The 19,644-nt window shown below is 37.1% G+C and overlaps 1 protein-coding gene across 2 annotated transcripts in view; it reads left to right on the forward strand.

The window, feature by feature from the left end:
- Nucleotides 1–18,551, forward strand: part of SLC6A15 (solute carrier family 6 member 15) — a 49,137-nt gene extending 30,586 nt beyond the window's left edge. For both annotated transcript variants that reach the window (XM_046645959.1, XM_046645961.1), the window contains exons 6-12: nt 2,612–2,722; nt 7,080–7,321; nt 7,421–7,613; nt 8,528–8,720; nt 11,682–11,841; nt 15,988–16,150; nt 17,221–18,551. In XM_046645959.1, coding sequence (XP_046501915.1) covers nt 2,612–2,722; nt 7,080–7,321; nt 7,421–7,613; nt 8,528–8,720; nt 11,682–11,841; nt 15,988–16,150; nt 17,221–17,592 — 1,434 coding nt within the window. In that variant the 3' untranslated portion in view covers nt 17,593–18,551. The remainder of the gene's footprint in view (nt 1–2,611; nt 2,723–7,079; nt 7,322–7,420; nt 7,614–8,527; nt 8,721–11,681; nt 11,842–15,987; nt 16,151–17,220) is intronic.
- Nucleotides 18,552–19,644: the final 1,093 nt, after the last annotated feature.

Below are 19,644 nucleotides of genomic sequence, written 5' to 3' on the forward strand. Positions count from 1 at the left end.
CACTTGGTCTTGTTGACCAGTTGGTTATGGCACGTGGGAAAGAGGGACTTATTAAGGGTGTGTTTGGAGTTGTTGAGCCTGGATAAATACAAGTACAGAAAGAATCAGTTCTTCCCTTAGCCTCTAATTTGCAACTATATTTAAAACATACTGAGTAAATTTATTGGAAAAATTCTATCGACCTTTCCAGACTAGTTCAGTGTGTAGCCTTCATTTTCAGTTTTAAATAAATGGGATTAATGGATGTCATTTAAGTCACGTATAAGGCAGCAAATTTGAGTTCTGTTTAAAAAAACAAAAAGATAAGGTGCTGTGCAGAAGCGAATCCATGCCTCTGGCTAGCCTCAAGATTTGTGAAGAAGAATCGTAAAAGGGATAGCTTTAATTCAGGTGAGATCAGGCTACTTAACTAGATACATAGTAAGCTAACAAATTTAAAGAATGCTAAAAGTAGGCAAGAAGAATGAACAAAAAAGTACTGTGAAGGCATTCTGATAAAAAGAAATGTGGGTGAATGGAAGTAATCAAGGAATTAAACCAGGTTGAAATGATTGAAAAATTAAGTTCTATTATAACTGAATAAAATGATTATTTTTATTTTTATATGGATTCCTAAGTATGTTGAGATTTTATTTGTAATATTAATTTTTTTCTTAGGGTGTTCCACATGTGTTTAAATCTAAGTGGATAGAACTATAGAAGAAAAGCAGATTATGATGTCGACTTACATTGTTTGTTTATAGTGCTTATTGAGTTCAATCTCTCTTACATGCCCTGAGCCATCCTCTGCTATGACAATTTTTCCTCCATTCTTCCCACCCTCCATTCCTCCCTTCCCCGAACACATATCATATGCCCACTATGTACCAGCACCTGTGTTATGTGTTTGGGATATGGTAGCCAATAGAAGGGAAAAGGCCCTAGCCCTTGCTAAGCTTGTATTGCAGTAGGGGAGACTGGTGGTGGTCTAGTGGTTAAGATTTGGTGCTCTCACTGGGTTGGTTTCCTGGTCAGGGAACCACACCGTCCCTCTGGTGGTTGTCATACTGTGGCGGCTGCATGTCACTGTGATGCTGAAAGCTATGCTACTGGTATTTCAAATACCAGCAGGGTCACTCATGATGGACAGATTTCAGCAGAGCTTCTAGACTAAGGCAGACTAGGAAGAAGGACCTAGCCATCCCCTTCCGAAAAAATTGGTCATGAAAACCCTGTGAATAACCGCGGAGTGCTGTCTGATACAGTGCTAGAAGGGGAGAGGATGGCGCAAAAAGACTGGGGAGGGTTCTGCTCTGCTCTACGCAGGCTCCCTAGGAGTCAGAATTGACTGGATGGCACTAACAACAAAGGGGAGACTGGAAATTAGTAAGTAAATGTATAAATAACATAATTTTGACAGTGCTGAGTCCCGTCAAAAAAACCAAAACAAGATAATATGGAGGGTTCATAGAGCACAGGGGAGGGCAGATGGGGGATATCGGATGGAAAAAAGTGTAGCCTTATTTTGGGTGGTCTGGGAAGATTTCCTGGAGAAGGTGAAGATGAGATGTAAATGACAGAGAGAAGCGAGTCATGCTCAGAGGAGGGAGACGAGCGCCTCAGACTGAGGGCCCAACCCTGCTCTGGCCCTGAAGCTGAAGAGCTTGGTCTGCCCACAGCCAGCAGGGGCCTGCTGGGCCAGAGCTCAGCCCGGGGAAGAGTGCTGGGGCAGGCAGGTAGGGCTCCAGCGTAAGGCTTTGCAGGTGGGAAGGGGGAATTCAAGTTTTGTTCCAAGTGTTTTAGAAATCCCTGGAGTGTGTTAAGCAGGGAATGAGATAACCCAAGTTATCTCTGGTTAACCTGGAAACCAGTTAGGAGAATGTTACAAATAGTGCAGGACTACTTCTGGACGTTTGACTTTAGCCGCTGGATGGTTGGTGGGGCCATTTACTTAGAGATGGGTGGGGACAGCTTTAGGGGAAATTCAGAAGTTCCCTTGGGGACCTGAAAAGTCTTAGAGACCCACAGGGCTTCCATGTGGAGATGTCAAAATGTCTAGTTAGGACAATTCTTTTCCTATGATAAACATTTGCTTAACTTTAATGGTGAAAATGCTGAAGAAGAAAGTAAAACCTTTACGTGGTTAACTGTTGAGGTTCTGTAGGAGACAACATAGGGACCACTCTCTACTCCAGAAGCTTTACAGAATCTTAGTGGAACTTACGTTAATGGGAAAAAAAGCCTTTTCTTTTCCTTCTGCCTACAATAATGAAAGTAGAAATTTGTTAGGGAGTCAGTGACCACTCATTTCTCTTAAATATTGCTTATTTTATGAACTATAAGGAATTAGCACTATTTCAAGTTACTCTATATCTATGGACTATTTTAAAGGAGATTAAACCAGGAAGATTTCTTATTTTTCTGTATATCTCAAATAGGATCTTAAATAGGTTATGTTGAATCAAGACTAATAAGCCATTCTAGTAAGATGGCTATACAACTTATTGATAGTGTTATTAATCATACTATAAAAACAGTAACTGTCAAAGTACAGAACAGAACACATAATCTTAACTATAAAAAAGACTGTAGTTAGTGTATCTCACCTATTTTTATTTTTCTTTCTTTGCAGATCATGTATTTCAGTTCTCTGTTTCCATATGTCGTACTTCTCTGCTTCCTCATCAGAGCGCTCCTGTTAAACGGCTCAACTGATGGCATCCGCCACATGTTCACCCCTAAGGTGTGTACTGTACTTCTGGTTAAGGTTTATTACCATGAAAGTATTCCGTTTATTGTTAAAATATTCCCATAGTTAGATTTAAGGGATAATTATTCTAACACATGTACATTAGACTTTTAAATTACAGCTGTTATGTTAACCAGCCTAGGAAAACTAGAGCCTTTGTATATCTATAATTATATCCATCCAGCTCCAATTTAAATTCCATTTTAGTTCTAGAGTAAGACTATCACTATTTAAGCTTCAAAAATTCCTCTTTTATAGTCAATTAATTTCTAATTTTTACACGGATAAATTCTAGAACTTTTCAATCTCTATTTACTCTTCTTCCTCCTCTATTTCAGGAGTTCTTAACATTTTTGTATCATGGACCCCTTTGATAAAACCAATAGTAGGATCTTCTTACCAGAAAAAATAATCAACATATTAATTTGCTTCGTGTTTCAGGAGGTTGACAGATCACTTAAAATCCATGGACTCAGGTTAAGAACCCTGCTATGCTCTAGATCCTGTCTCAGAAGAAATCAATGCTTTCTTGTTTTTTGTTTGTTTGTTTGGAGATTTTGTACCTTCTGGGAGAATATTTATAGTTCTGAGTTTGGGAAGTTCTGTAACTTTTGTAGATGCATATACATTTTAGGAAAATTCTTCATAGGCACATAAAAGCTCAGACCTTATGCTCTGCCATTCAGCTTAGAGCTGAACTCAACACTGGACCCATTGAACCCGATTCATCATTACTCGTGGACTTGTTATATTGATTTTACAGGAAATGAAAACAAGTTTTGAGCTATATATATATTTTGGTCACCAAAATGAAGTTGCACCTCACTATTAGTTTGCTAACACTATCATAGGCAGACACTGAGTTATAAAGATGCAATTTCAAAATTAGTTCAGAAATGAGAAGTTATCTGAATGTGCAGCCAGGTCGTGTTGAGATTTGGGCAGAAGATATTAGCTTTCCTGGAATTCTTCGTCACACCGGCAGCTGCCTTGATCCTGTGTAAAAGAGGCTGTGTTCTTTAGGTGTCTGGTTCCAACTTGGTGTTCGTTCTTTAGCAACAAAATGCTGACATTGGTATCTGGTTTTCTTGAATAGTTCAAAAGTCCAACATTTAGAGTTGTTGGAACTCCTCAGTGGATAACTAGTTGAGGTTTATAAATTTCAGCTATATTGTAATTTAAATCAGCTTCAAATGGGCCATACTTAATGACCCAAAATATTTATATTTGTAATATTGAAAGAAAAGTTTTCTGAGTTTATTTATTTATTTATTTATTTATTTTTTTGAGGAAGATTAGCCCTGAGCTAACTGCTGCCAATCCTCCTCTGTTTTTTTGCTGAGGAAGACTAGCCCTGAGCTAACATCCATGCCCATCTTCCTCTGCTTTATATGTGGGACGCGTACCACAGCATGGTGTGCCAAACGGTGCCATGTCCGCACCCGGGATCCAAACCGGCAAACCCCAGGCCAATCAAAGCGGAATGTGCGAACTTAACCGCTGTGCCACCGGGCCGGCCCCAAGTTTTCTGAGTTTAAAACAACTTGCTTTGATGTGAATTTCTGGAATGTTACCTGTTTCTAAGTTAGCAATTGCTTGTGACATAATTCTAAATATTTGGTTTAAATAGATATTTTAGAATTTACATACTTTGATATGACACTTTTACATGGCCCCGTATTTAAAACTGCACCGTTATTAATGTTTTAAACCTGTACTAGGTGAGGAGGATTTTAGGCTGGTTAATTTTAAACCTGCAGATGAGAAGCAGGCTCCCAGGAGTGGAATTTGCTTGCCCTTTGTTGGGAAACATTTACATTTGTAAGGGAAACCTCTATCTGTAAAGATGTCTCCTCTCTGTGCCAGGAAGAAGGGGGATGGCCTTATCTCTAGAAACTCTTAATCAATGCCAAAGGCAAGAACTCAAGTTGTTTACTGTCTGGCAACCTCATGTAACTGACCCCCCCCCCAAATCCTCCTTTGTCATTAGCTGAAGATAATATTTAAGCGGTGATTTCTGCCATTTGCTCAATCCGGTTTGATTCTTATCTAAAAGTTGTGGGACCGCCCAATGGCCGGACCCTACTGGCACTGATACCATTTTAACTTTTTTACATATTCTTTCCTTTGTCTTGTAAAGAGATAACTCACATACCTATGCCTTAAATTTAGCCTTACTCTCCACCCATGTTTGCAGCAGAGGCGGCAGCAGCAGCAGCAGCTCTGACTGCCCATGGGTCCTGTCCCCATGTCAGCAGCAGCATGCAGGCACCAGCTCTGCCTACCCATGGGTCCTGTCCCCATGCTATTCCACACTATTCTCTAAATAAAAGAGCACTACTGCCAGATCTTGAGAGTCCAAGAAATCTTTCTTTCGACTCCTCAGCTCACTGACCCCACATCACTAGGGATCACTATTAGTATAGTTCAGCTCGCTTTTTTTTTTGACTGTTGATAAGATTTTGTGTCACTGTAGGATGTGAGAGTTAATACAGTAATGATAAGAAGTTGTCAATTGCTTTTTAGTTTACATTGTTTATGTAAGACAGAGGAAGTACCTAAGCACTTGAAATATTCCCCAAACAGTAAATGGAGATTTTGTTCCTGAATTGGGAGTTAGCTGACGAATGTCTTTGGTAAATAGGTGTTGCCTGCCATCTAGTGGGTACAGTAGAGAAAGACAGCTGAGTGTTTTGTAGTAAGTAGGTCAGTATTAACCACAGAATGGTAATGTAGCAATGGTCAATAAACAGTATGCATATCTTAGTTATTTGTAAGTTATAAATATAATCATGATTATGGTCCATGAGAATATTTAATATATTTTAATAATAATCACTAAAATTCATTGAACAAGAAAGCCTAATATTTGAGAGAGGATGCATTTTGGAATTAACTTGTGTTCATATTTTAGCTCCACCCCAGAACTTCTGTAACCTCAGTCAGGTTACTTAACCTTTCTAAAATTCACATAACAGTAGCAACAATTTCACAGATTGTAGTGAAATTAAATTAGATAATCCAAATGAAATGCTTATCAGTGTGCCTACAACTTTGATCCATACATGTTAGCAATTCCCGAGCACTTGGAGCGTGGTAGGCGACGTGGTAAGTGGTCCATGTCTTGTCACTCCCATCTTGCAAGTGGGGCCGCTTATCCCAGGCTGCACTGCTTTTAGGTTATTAAATGGCAGAACCAGGATCTGAAACTTGCTGTGGAACTCATTCCTTACTGTATTTGACATAGCTCCCAATAAAGGCAATTTCATTGTAATAGTAAAAAAGAGATAAAATACCAATTTAAACACTCCTGTTACTGAAATCAAACTTGACTGTTTATTGAGGTCTGTGTCAGATATGGCTAATATTAATTGTCCCATTTAAAAGATTTGGTTGTATACAATACAGTGCTAATTGTCTAAGAAGTAAAGTAGAGCTACTTGAAACACGTGTTCAGCACAGATTCAGAACTTTAGAACTTTGGATCTGAAAGGGTCTTAGAAATGACATGGTTTAATTTCTTCAATTTTCAAAGAAAAGGCTTTCAGGAAACTATAGAATGAATGAATGATATATACATGAATATGCAAAGTACAAATAGTTCAACTCTACCAAGCTTATAATTATTATCTACTTTGACTATTATTTTTTTTTTTTCTTAAGATTGGCACCTGGGCTAACAACTGTTGCCAATCTTTATTTATTTTTTTTTCTGCTTTATCTCCCCAAACCCCGCCTGTACACAGTTGTATATCTTAGTTGCAGGTCCTTCTAGTTGTGGGATGTGGGACGCCACCTCAACGTGCCCCGACGAGCGGCACCATGTCTGTGCCCAGGATCCGAACCCTGGGCCGCCGCTGCGGAACACGCGAACTTAACCACTCGGCCACGGAGCCGGCCCCTACTTTGACTATTAGATTTCGCCAGAAAACACAAAACTTAAGATATTTGTTAAGCAACTATTTAACTTTTATTGATAATTGATTTATTTTGCTTTGGAAAGAAAAAGACATGGGAAATAATTGAAGATAGTTAATTTCTCTTTCAAATAATCCTTTGACGATTTGTCTTAAAGATATTTAAAATTCCCATAGAAGTAGAAAATCTCCATGTAAGTAAAACTCCATCTAAAGTCTTGATAGTCTATAGTATTTCTTAGTCATATTCCTTGTTTCATTCCTAAATGAAAAGTTTGTTATTTCTCCTTAAGAACACATTGTCCCCCTGATTTAAATAAGCTTTGTGTACATAGATATCATTATGATATATTTAAACAATAGAACTAATTGCATGTAGATTATTCTGAACTATTATTTTGCAATCGACTTCTATTATGTTTAATTTTCAACAGCTGGAAATGATGCTGGAGCCGAAGGTCTGGAGAGAAGCGGCTACCCAGGTGTTCTTCGCCTTAGGGCTGGGATTTGGTGGCGTCATTGCCTTTTCAAGCTACAACAAGAGAGACAACAACTGCCACTTTGATGCTGTCCTGGTGTCCTTCATCAATTTTTTTACTTCTGTCCTGGCAACATTGGTGGTGTTTGCAGTTCTGGGCTTCAAAGCCAGTGTCATAAATGAGAAATGCATTGCAGAGTATGGATATCAATTTCCTTTAGCTTTTGATGGCATAATTATATAGAAAAAGTACCCCCTAAATGCATGTGTTCGTTAATATGTTGTTCTGTTTTTCAGAAATTCGGAAATGATCATAAAATTTCTGAAAATGGGCAACCTTAGTCACGATATTATCCCCCATCATATCAACTTTTCAGCTGTTACTGCAGAAGATTATCATTTAGTTTATGACATCGTTCAAAAAGTGAAAGAAGGGGAGTTTCCCGCTCTTCATCTCAATTCCTGTCAAATTGAAGATGAGCTAAATAAAGTTAGTAGGCTGTGTTTAAGCAATAAAATAATCATCATTCACTTAAAATACGCGTTTTCCAGAAGATTCCTTTTAGGAAAATAACCTTTGAAATGCCTGTAGAAGATTATGCTCGTTCAAAATTCATATTCTTTATTTCCAAGAACATACTTTCTTAAATCATAAAGGTTTGCTTTTACTTTAAAAAACAATTTCATTGATTAAATCACAATGATTAAAAATATGAATATAAATTTTAAGTGATTTTCATCAGAGATAATGAAATTAGTCTGATACCTTTCCTGGTATAATATTCACTACAAAAATTGAATTATGACTATGATTTCCATATTGCATGAATCTTTTGATGCATGGATGATATTTGGCCATTTTAATAACTGTATTCAAGAAGTCATGATTAAGTCCTTTTTCTTAGCCACTGTCATATATTTTAATAAACATGAAATAGGTGAACATTGATAAATATTCTTGTTTTGGTTGTCACCCTCTCCCTGTGTTGCCAAAAAGAAAAATATAATGGAGAAATTAGCCATTAATCACTTACTTTAAGAGAGCTAACTACGCTTGAGACTAACCATAAAGAATCATGTGCAGGAAATAATGGATGAAGTCATCATTAATATATAAATCTTGAATTCTATAAGGAAAGATTTAATGACTAACTAACCCTTAAAAGTTGTGTTTTTGTTTTTTTTAATTCTAGTCTACCTGTTGTCTTTTGAGATAACAGTATCAACTTGAAGTTTGTTTAGAGGCACAGTTTCTTAGGAGACAGCATGGTACCAGCATGTTTATTTCCAGTAGTTTATTTCCATGTTTATTACTAAGAGTTTCCCCTCCCCTTTGTAACTGATGTATATTCTCATCTCTTAATATTTCTCTGTACTGATGTTGCTATTTTGTGTATTTTTTAGGCTGTCCAGGGGACTGGTCTGGCTTTTATTGCCTTTACAGAAGCGATGACACATTTCCCTGCATCTCCCTTCTGGTCAGTGATGTTCTTCCTCATGCTGGTCAATCTCGGACTTGGCAGCATGTTTGGAACCATTGAAGGGATCATCACGCCTATTGTGGATACTTTCAAAGTGAGGAAAGAGATTCTAACTGGTGAGTTTTTATGTATTTCACTTTTCATAGAACTGATAGTCTATTTTACTCTTGGTGGGAGATCAGAGATGGAAATAAGAAAGTTTTATTAATGTCACTTTATTAATAATAGTTGTATTATTTATTTTATTTATATAATATGCAGAGGGTAGATTTAATATAGATTATATTAGTTAATGATTATTTCTCTTTATTAATAATAATGTCATTATCATGAATTACTGGCACTAGAATAAAGTCATAGAATGTTCATATATAATTTTGTATACAAGTCAAATAATTATTAAAAAAGGAGCTCAGGGGGCTGGCCCCATGGCCGAGTGGTTACGTTTGCGCGCTCCACTGCAGGCGGCCCAGTGTTGCGTTGGTTCGAACCCTCGGTGCGGACATGGCACTGCTCATCAAACCACGCTGAGGCAGCGTCCCACATGCCACAACTAGAAGGACCCACAATGAAGAATATACAGCTATGTACCAGGGGGCTTTGGGGAGAAAAAGGAAAAAAAATAAAATCTTTAAAAAAAAAAAAGAACTCTGACATTGACAATTGGTTAAAAAAATAATTCTTAAAAAAACAAAGAAAGTTTAAAAAAGGAGCTCAGATCTAATACTCCTTTTCCAAAAAGTGCATAGCTGAAATTGATAAGCCTAAATCCAGTTCTCCTATAAAACAGCAATTGTAGCCTACTAGTAGTTAATATCTAAGTAGGAAAGAAATAAAACAATTATTAGTATTCATGGTTGTTGATAAGCCCAATCTGCAAGCAGTTATTACAGCACCAGTTTTGCAGTATCTCATCCTCGCATTGAGCTATGTAAAGGATATCAGAGAAATTAGGAGACACAGAGATATAGGAGAGCCTCTTCTGCAAAAATAATAGTACTGATAATTAAAATCAAATTAGGTAGATAAGATCTGTACCACGTAATATACTGATAGATAGCATAATAGAGACTTTTCGTGTTATAAGAGTTAAGAAGCAACAAAAGTCATCTAAATGTATGACAGAACTGTCAGCAAAAGAGCTGGAAGTTGAATTGGAAAGGGAAAGGGTCTTCTCAGGGGTCAGAGGGTAGTCTTACTAAACATATTAAATAGAGATAAAGGGAGCCATAAGGAAGCCGGCCAGACCAGAGTGTGGGAACAGTGTTGGTAAGTGATGTAAACACAAATTGGAAAAAAATATCTTGAATGCTGGGCACTAGTGCTCAAGCTCCCCAAGGCTCTGAAAGATCTAGTGATCATTTATGTGTAAATAACTCAAATATATACCTTTATCACGTACTGCTCTAAGTGTGTGTGTGTGTGTAAAACAATTTCAGCAGTTGTCAAATATTTCTATCTAGATATCCTGAACTCAGCTGCATATAGACGAGAAACTTCTTTACCTTCTCACAAAAGGCAGTCTGCTTCTTAAGTTTCTGTTTCATTTAAGGTTATCAATATCCTGCCTGACATGCAGGCTACGTAACAGTCATCTTTGCTGCTTTCCTTATCTTTGCCCCATATCCAAACCCTCCTGTGGTTAGAGGGCTTATAGAATTAAGGGAAAAGCAGCAGCATAGAGGGAAAAACACACAGGTAGTATCTGCCGACTCCCACTGGCTGGCCTATTTGGTCAGAGCAAAGGGGAATGCCCGCTCTTCCCCCAATACCTGTCTTCTGGGATCATACCTATACTTCAGTCATATTTTACCTTGATGAAATGTTCCGCCATCACCTTTGTCAGATGTGATTTTGTCTTCTCTAACAATAGGACTTAGCTAAGTGAATCACTCACTATCTTTTCCTCTCACATCTCCCTCAAAACCTACCGTCTGTAGCACCTAGAATACACTTCATGTTTAGCTTATACTATGGTGTAATTAGGAGAGAGTGAAAGTGACACAGGCCGTGCTTCAGATCCAAGCTCTGCTGCTTCCATCCTGAGACTGAGTACAATGTGCTGTGACAAGCATTTAAACATTTCAGTATGTGATGGACTCCAAGTGAATGTTACTTTTCCTTTTCTACATTATGTGTTTATACATAATATTTCTGTACGATGTAACTCATACCACTAGCACAGTGCTTAGGAGATGGCGGTAGTGGCTTAATTTAACCCACACTTATTGACCTTGTTAAGGACCTGAACTGACTGAACCCAGGGATGTCTGTTTTCTCCCCTCCTGAACTGCTCTTACCTGTTCTGCGTCTTTCACTTTTTCTCACCTCTGCGAAAGGTGGTTGAGAAATAGAGCACAGGCTTCTTTTATTGTTGAAGGCTTCTCTACTGACGTGCATGAGAGAATAAATAGTCTGGCAAAAAATATGAGAATATTATATGGATTCCAGGAATCTCTCTAAGTTTTTATATTAATGGTAGCTGGTCACAACCTTCTACATCTTTCTTAGATACTACTGTGGAAACTCCTTTTAGATGACTCTTTTTAGTTACTTGGGTAATCAGATTGCCCAACCCTGTCATAATTGTATTCCCAATGAATCTGTTCTGGCAATATCAAGATCTAGGCTGTGTTGGTGCTAAGGCAAGGTCTGATGAGATTTTTTCAGTTATGCTTTAAAAATAACCATATTTCAATCAAATATAATAATATACATGTTATCACAACCTTATTATAAGCTACATTGGTCTCATTATAAGTTTAAAAATTCAATGTAGCTTCCAAAACTGTAAAGCATTATCAGCAGTAGAAATAACCTGTGAACATTTGCTGCCTGAAAAGGTCACTTTGCTATTAGTAAAAAGAGCAGAAGGGTATGGAGATTTATACTTTTAAAAATCTTCTCAGTTTTTTCTCATTTATTGTTTGTGCTTGGAAAGGTAGTGCCTATTTATGTCATTGACAGATTATAAAAGTGAAAACAAGATTATTGTTTGAGTATAATAATTCATAATGAAGTCTAAAAGACTTGGTTCTGAATAAAGGCCTAATTTTTAATTTATTCCTTTTGTGCAGTGATCTGCTGTCTTCTGGCATTTTGTATTGGCCTGATATTTGTGCAACGCTCTGGAAATTACTTTGTTACAATGTTTGATGATTATTCTGCAACGCTGCCACTGCTGATTGTAGTCATTTTGGAGAATATTGCTGTATCCTTTGTTTATGGCATAGATAAGTAAGTAAATTTGCTTTTATGCCTTCATTTTTCATCTCTATTTTGGAATGACCAGCTGTCAATATCTGTTTCACTTAGAAGAGGAGGGAAATGTCTAAAGGGAAAAATTCGTTGCCACAAAATCAAATCTTTTGTAGGCTCATCTTCATTCCGCAATTTTATTAAAGTATATTCCCCTATTAGGTGATTGGTTAGGTTGTGTAGATGGTAAGACAGTCTAGGATTCTGGACCTTTGATTTAATTCTGGTTATCAAATAGTAACTGCTAAGATCTACTGAGCATTGACTATGTTCCAAGAACCTTGTTGTTTGGAGTTCTTGTTATTTACATTTCACAGATGAGAAAACTCAGGCCAAGTGAGACACCAAGGGACTTGCTCATAGTTCCCTGGACAGGGGCAGACCTGGGATTCATGGCCATTTCTGCTTAACTCTAAAGCCTATGCTCCTAACTACTTTGCTAACCTGTTTTATGGGAGGAATTTTATTTTATTATGCTACATAATGCCTTCTGTAGCAGGCCAGTTTTGGGAAATGATATATCCTGCTCTGAGATATATATGGCATTTGCTGTACACAAACTTCATATTTATGTGAAGTCATTACTCGAATTCACTAGATGCCTAAGCCTCTGAATTATATACTTGCTTGATGTGAAAAGTATATATACTTGGTGTGAAGTGAAGCATTAGAGTAATCTCAGAAGAAAAAAGTGTCTAGACGCCTTGTCTAATATTTTTTAAGGTTGTTGTCTCTGGTTAACATGAGATCATCAAGCTTATTGGAGGTGTGTGTAAAGTAGGAATGAGTGTGTTGAATGAAGACCAGAGTCCTCTTAAACAGCATAAAGAACATTAGTGGTATTTGAGTGAGCTCTGTGTCAAAGCTTAGAAAATGTTTTTGTTACTGTCAAAAGCTCCAGACAAGGAAGGGTAGGGGAGCTTACATTTAATAATCATGTCCTATATAGAAATAGTAGTAATAGCTGTCTGACATGCATTAAATCTTAGTCGTCATAAGAATACCCTGTGTTAACTAATATCACCCACATCCCAGATGGAACAGTGGCCTTGCTTGAACAGGAGGGCACAGTATATTCGTTGTGGAGCCAGGACTTTAACTTAGACCTGAATTTCAAAACCTACCAAGTTACCCCCAACTCCTAACCTACACTGTGTTGGAATTTGATATTGTTATTGGACTGATCTGTGGATCTACAAGATCATAATTTAGATTTCCATTTAGACAGCTCATCATTTACATTAGGCATGGTAGAAAATATGTCTCTCTGGTAGTTAGTGTTCGTAAATAATAATATTTATAATGAAAGAGGGAATCGTACTATTCCTTCTATTTAGTAGATACATGTGTTAAATTCCTACTGTACATGAGGCAGTGTGTCCTGCATACATTGTCTGTGAGCCTACCAGTAACCCTCCAAGGTAGGTATTTTTCAAAAATGCCAAAAATGAAGTTCAGGGAGACTAAGGTATACATTAAAAGATGACAGAGCTATGATTTGAAACCAGGTATATTGGTCTCCAAAGCTCATGTTTTGTCTTAGGAGCAGGATTAGAATTCTGGCATCTAAAATGCTCTCATTTACTTACTTTCCCCTCCTTCAAATTTCTGTAGCAACCTTACATTTTTTCAGTTCACGTTCAGCAGGTTCATGAGCTCAGTTCTGCTCTGTGTCTTCTGCCACTGTTACCTGCATTTCCAGAGACAGGGTTAAGAGAAAGAAGGCAATCAAACTGTAAAATTTGGAGACAGCAAATTCAAATGCAGGAAAAAAATATGTTGGTACGTAGCGATTTAGGAATTAGGAAGAAATATGAATGAAAGAAAATGAGGAGGCTCCTGTGAAGCTGAAAGTGATGCCGGCATAGTTTGTGTATCTCTCTAGATTTCTTTTTTAAAAAATAGAAAAATAACGACTATAATAGCAAAATCAATACCCATGGACATTGGCAAAAAGATATTCCTGTGAACATTCAAATATGAGAGGGTAAGAACAAACCACTGGCAGCCACAAGACCTGTGTGGTATCACATCTGTGGGGGAGACAGCAGAGGATATGCAGCTGGGCTTCTGACAGCTCCCACATCCCCAAACCCTCCCTGAAAAGTGTGGCAGGCCAATCTGAGATAGTGACCTAAAGGGGGAGAAATTTTACAGGATCCTTGCCCTCATTTCAAGGAATACAGAGGGATCAAAATGCAATAAGGTCATCAGTGCTGGAGCAATCTGATCTCTAAAAACTCTGGAAGCTAACAAGCCAGAGTTCCTTTCCAAGTTAAAATTCTGCACTGAAGAGAAAATGATGGGAGCAAAACCTGAATAGAGCAGGAGAAACACAGTAGGGGCGATGGAAAAAGCAAGTCCAGGTAAATGTGAGGAGGAGAGCAGAGGAGGTAGAATTGAGAAATTATGGGCCCAGTCTTTCTTCACTGTGCCCACAGAGGAAGTGCCCATCCCTCCATCTTAAAATGCAGGGAAATTCATTTCACTTAAATGTGGTCAAGTCTTAAGAAAACTTATTTACAAAAAGAGGAAAGGAGCAGAATAATATCCCTGCAGAAAACAAAAGCACACAAGCAAAATAGATGGAAAACTATTTCAAAATGAGTTGAAATAAATTTTTAAAAATGATAGAAGCCACAAAAGAACAGCATAAATAAGTTGTTTGAAAGTCAAGAAATATGGTAATTAGGGAAAAGGAAGATTTGAAAGCAGAGGTGGTAGAACTCAGGAAATAATTGTGAATAAAAGAGAAACACTTCAGAAATGAAGATCAAATTAAAAGGAACATAAAAACAATAAATGCAGTGGCTAATTCCACAAGACATAGAAGCTAGAAAGGAGGAATGTTTTTTAAAACCAAGGAGGAATAAAGAGGGTTTTAAGAAAAGGATTAGAAACAGGAGTTAAGCAAAGATGAGTCAACATATGTTCAGTGAGGACCTCTGAAAGCAGTGGCCAGAACAGATACTAAAAACTATAATTCATGAGACTCGTGTGAAATAAATGACAACTTGAATGTAGAAAGTGCACACAATATGCTTGGAAAAACAGACATAATGGCCAACACCAGAACACAGTTTACGATGTTACTTCTAGACAAAGAAAAAACTGGCGACATCCAGACAAATCAATACAAAACAAGCAAAATTATTTATAAGAGAAAAAGTCAGCAGACTTCTTGTAACAATATTATGTTGGTTGACTTATTTACGATTCTCAAGGAAAGAAAATGTAAGACAGACTTTAAATCCAGTCAAAGTGACATCAAGTATAATGACCATAAGCGAACAATTATAAACATGCAAGAAATCAGGGAGTATAGTTACTATGATCCCTCTTGGAAGAACCTACCAGAGAACTAGCTTTAGACAACCAAAAAAGTCTACAAAACGTCAGTACAAGGACTGGTGGGTGGGCAGTAGGTATTTCTCTCTAGATTAGTACATCATGGCTGTGCTTTGAAGGTGTTAACATCATATACCTGAAAAGGGTGAATTTTATTTCGTGTAGACCATACCTCAGGTTACTGCACTGGTGAAGCAACTCTGTGGGGAAACAATCAGCAAAACCGTGACTGTGGGAAACTGTAGGACCGAGTATCCAGCTGATTCAACAAAAAATTGGAAGAAACAAAAAGGAGGTGTAGGAGGAACCCAGAGATGAAAAATAGACTTGAGAAGCACACCAATCAGTTGCAATGTGTGGGCCTTTCAATTCAAATGGACTACAAAAAGAAGGGAGGGTTCAGATAATATAAACACTGACTGGATATTGGATGATAGTAATCGATTATTGCTAAATAAAAAAAGGAGAGAGAAGGAATTTTTAAAGTATCACAAATATTGTGTTCATAGAGCAGAAAGTCATCAGTAAGAGGAGACTTTTCAGGGCTTAGCTTAAGGGGGCTTTTGCTAAATGAAAATTACAGTGCTTGACTGGCTCCAGTTTACTTATAAATGTTCCTAACTTATAAGCCCTCTTCCAATATGACTTTTTGTTTCAGTATAAAATGTCGTAGGTTATTCATAGCTCAACCCCTGTCGAACCAGTGATATCATGCACATTTTTAAGATATAGCGACGTTAACTTGGGAAATAATTAAATACTTTCTTTTTTATTCAGGTTTATAGAAGACCTAAAAGATATGCTGGGATTTGCTCCCAACAGATATTACTACTACATGTGGAAATATATTTCTCCTCTCATGCTGTTATCACTGCTAATAGCTAGTGTTGTGAATATGGGACTAAGTCCTCCTGGCTATAATGCGTGGATCGAAGACAAGGTAAAATACAAAATAAGGAAAGTGGATAAAAAATATACATAAAATGCCATTTTAGAGGTTTCCATCTTTTGCTTTTTTGGTATTGTTTTTATGCAAGGATCTTGAGATTTATGTTTTGTTTGACCCCGCACATTTGTGATTTTTTTTATACATTGTGGATTTTTTTAATACATGAGAAATACTGACTTGTTTCTTATTAAAGTAGCTTTATTCATGTCACTATAGATGAACCAATAATTATTGGGCCTTTGACTCTAGAAATATTTTTTCCTACATAAGTTTGTTAAATCATATCCTGGATACTATGTAATAATGAAAATATGCGTTTGCCATGTAGACATAATTTAAGTAAACATTGAAGTAAAGTTTTGTTATAACTGTTTTATATTAGCAATGACTATTTCCATTTCTGTTGTCAAGTTGCATTAGCCGTATAATAATGCAGTCATGAGACGTATATTAGCTGTTATAAAATCAGAACGTTTATTTATCAGAGATACCTCTGACCTTCAGCTATTCTATGGTCAATAATTCTATATAATAACAACTAAATTCATGACTGGGGCATAAAGAAGTCTGTTAGCCCTTACCAAATCCCTTGGGGCCAGATGTGCTTCAAAATTTAGATTTTCAGATTTTAGAAAGATGACGTAGCACGTGCAGTAGGTATCTGTTGCTTAATAACAAACTACTCCCACCTTAATGACTAAAAGCAATGCTGATTTCGTATTTCTCAGAGTTCTGTGGATGGACTAGAGAATTCTTCCGTCCGTCTTGCCGGAGCTAACTCATGCACTTGACGAAAGTTGGAGAGCTGGGCTCTCTCTATGTGATCTTTCATTCTTGGCTTCTTCCAAGCGTTATGGACTCAAGGCAGCATTCTAAGAAACAGAAGCAGTATGTGCAAGACGTTTAAGGTCTAGCCTAGGAAATTGCTTAATGTCACTTTTATGGCATTCTGTTAGTCAAAGCGAGTCCCAGATTCTTGGCTTACACATATGAGACAAATAGAAGTTTTTCCACATGCTTGCAGAGAAAGATTGTTAATAATTATCTTTTGGCTTTAACAGGCATCTGAAGAATTTCTGAGCTATCCAACATGGGGAATGGTTGTCTGTATCTCTCTGATGGTCCTAGCCATACTCCCCGTCCCCGTTGTCTTCGTTATTCGTCGCTGCAACCTTATAGACGATAGCTCTGGCAATTTAGCATCTGTGACCTATAAGAGAGGAAGGGTCCTGAAGGAGCCTGTAAACTTGGAGGGAGATGATGCAAGCCTCATTCATGGAAAGATATCAAGCGAAATGTCATCTCCAAATTTTGGTAAAAATATTTATCGAAAACAGAGTGGATCACCAACTTTGGATACTGCTCCCAATGGACGATATGGAATAGGGTACTTGATGGCCGATATGCCGGATATGCCAGAATCTGACTTGTAGCAGGGGGAAAATCAGTGGGGTTTATTTGGTTCATTTTTATCAATGAACATTGGCTCTACTCAGAGAAGCGTTAGGCTTCACTTCTCAGAGGGCGATCTCAGGTGTTCCATGGCTGTGATCTTTAATTCTAACAGTGTATGTAAATTCAACTAGAGCGTTCCTTTGGATTCTTTGGTTTACATTTGTGCAGAAAGAGTTACAGACAAAGTTCACAATGACTGAGGTCCGCGTTTGTCAGAATTTTTAAAAATACTTTCGGTGTTTTTTCAAGTATTTTTATCTCTAAAAAACAGGTGTTACCTCAGTTTCTAATAATTTCTGGATGTAATAGTATTGGCAATTCACAAGTGGTATACTTTAAAATTTATCAGTTTGCCTTCAGGGTAACTCCCAGTGTTAGAATGAGCATTTCTGTAAGTTGGTGCCTCTCAGCACATTTCCATGAATATACTGTGTAGATAGGCTGTACTTATTTTGGTAGCATTGATACCTTCTTAGGCAATTAGTTGAAGAAAACCGCAAAATATTTTCTTATGTAATAGCTGTATAGAGCAATAGTATCAAAGCATAAGAAGGCACTAATGCTGGGATGAAAGTTGAGAGTCAGAGGTGACTGGGGATCATGTGCGTGATGCCTGTATATTTTGTGTAAAATATATGTGTGAAAATCATATAAGAATGAGTCACTCAGCACTCTCAAGAATTATGCAGATTCTGCATTTTTCTATGCCGTGTGCCTAAAAACCTACTTGATATTTATTGTGATTTCAAGATTACCCATAGTATATTTATATAATATACTTGCAATGTATATAGATGTATATTACTTAGTACTCTAAGTACTGATTCGAAAACTTGAAGCAAGATGGCATTTTATTTCCTATCTTTCTGTTTTGCTTCTGTTTTATGCAAATATAAATCCTTTTTTAAGTGATTGTTCAAATTGTATGGCATTACATTTTAAGCTACAAATAAACAAAGTTAAAAAAAATGATGTTTATTTTCCACATTGATTTTCCTGGTATCACCTGAACTGGATTATCTTGCATTTCAGTCAGCAGTTAGTATTTCATAATAATTAATCATCATATTCCAAGTGGGATGATTATATTGATTAATAGAGTAACCACCACTTTAGAGATAAACGAAAAATAGAGTGTTATGGTTAAATGGTCTTCTAATGTAGTCTCACAATTCTTGAAAAAATACTTCGAGTCTCCCACGAAACCATGTGTACAGTTGACTGCTTGCTGGGTCAGTCCTGTCTCTGAAGTGCAAAAAATTACAATGATTTTTATGACACTCTTGGATACATGAAATTGGATGAAGCAGAAGTACTCCACTGAGTGTCATCTAGTTAAAAGGCTTTTATTTATAACTGTTCTACCACTATATCAGTTATATTTTAAAAATAACAATGTATAATGCAGCAAAGTGGGGGAGGTGGTACGCACACCATATCCATTGGTTTATTTTGGCCGAATACTCTTGGTCTACCGTAGACATATGTTAATAGACTGCATCACAGCATTTAAAATGCAATTCCATTGGTGACTAAAACTTTTAGTTTTTTTATATTATATATACTGATATATTTTGAATCACTTTAAAATTTAAAAATATCGTATGTATAGGCGATATATTCACATTATGCAGAACTCAAAAATTATAACAATTCAGTGTAAATTTCCCTTCCAACGTTTCTCCTGGCCACCCATTCCCCACCCTTGAAGGCACTGCCGGTTTCTGACGTCTACTTCTGGAGAGGCTCTATGTATACACATTACACAAATGACAGCATTAAGTATTCTCTTTCCTGAATCTTACTTATTTTAATGAATTTATTTTGCATACTGTTTCATATTGAAGACTCAAAAATCTGCCTCCTTATTTCGGTAGGTGAGGTAATATAAATTTTGCTTTTTTATGTGTTGAAGCAATATTTTTTTCGTAAGCTGCCACAATATTAAAAAGTTTGTGGCGGGGCTGACCCGGTGGTGTAGCAGTTAAGTTTGCGTGCTCTGCTTTGGTGGCCCAGGGTTCACCGGTTCG

Source organism: Equus quagga, chromosome 19 (genome assembly GCF_021613505.1).
Source record: "Equus quagga isolate Etosha38 chromosome 19, UCLA_HA_Equagga_1.0, whole genome shotgun sequence".
Lineage (NCBI taxonomy): Eukaryota > Metazoa > Chordata > Mammalia > Perissodactyla > Equidae > Equus > Equus quagga.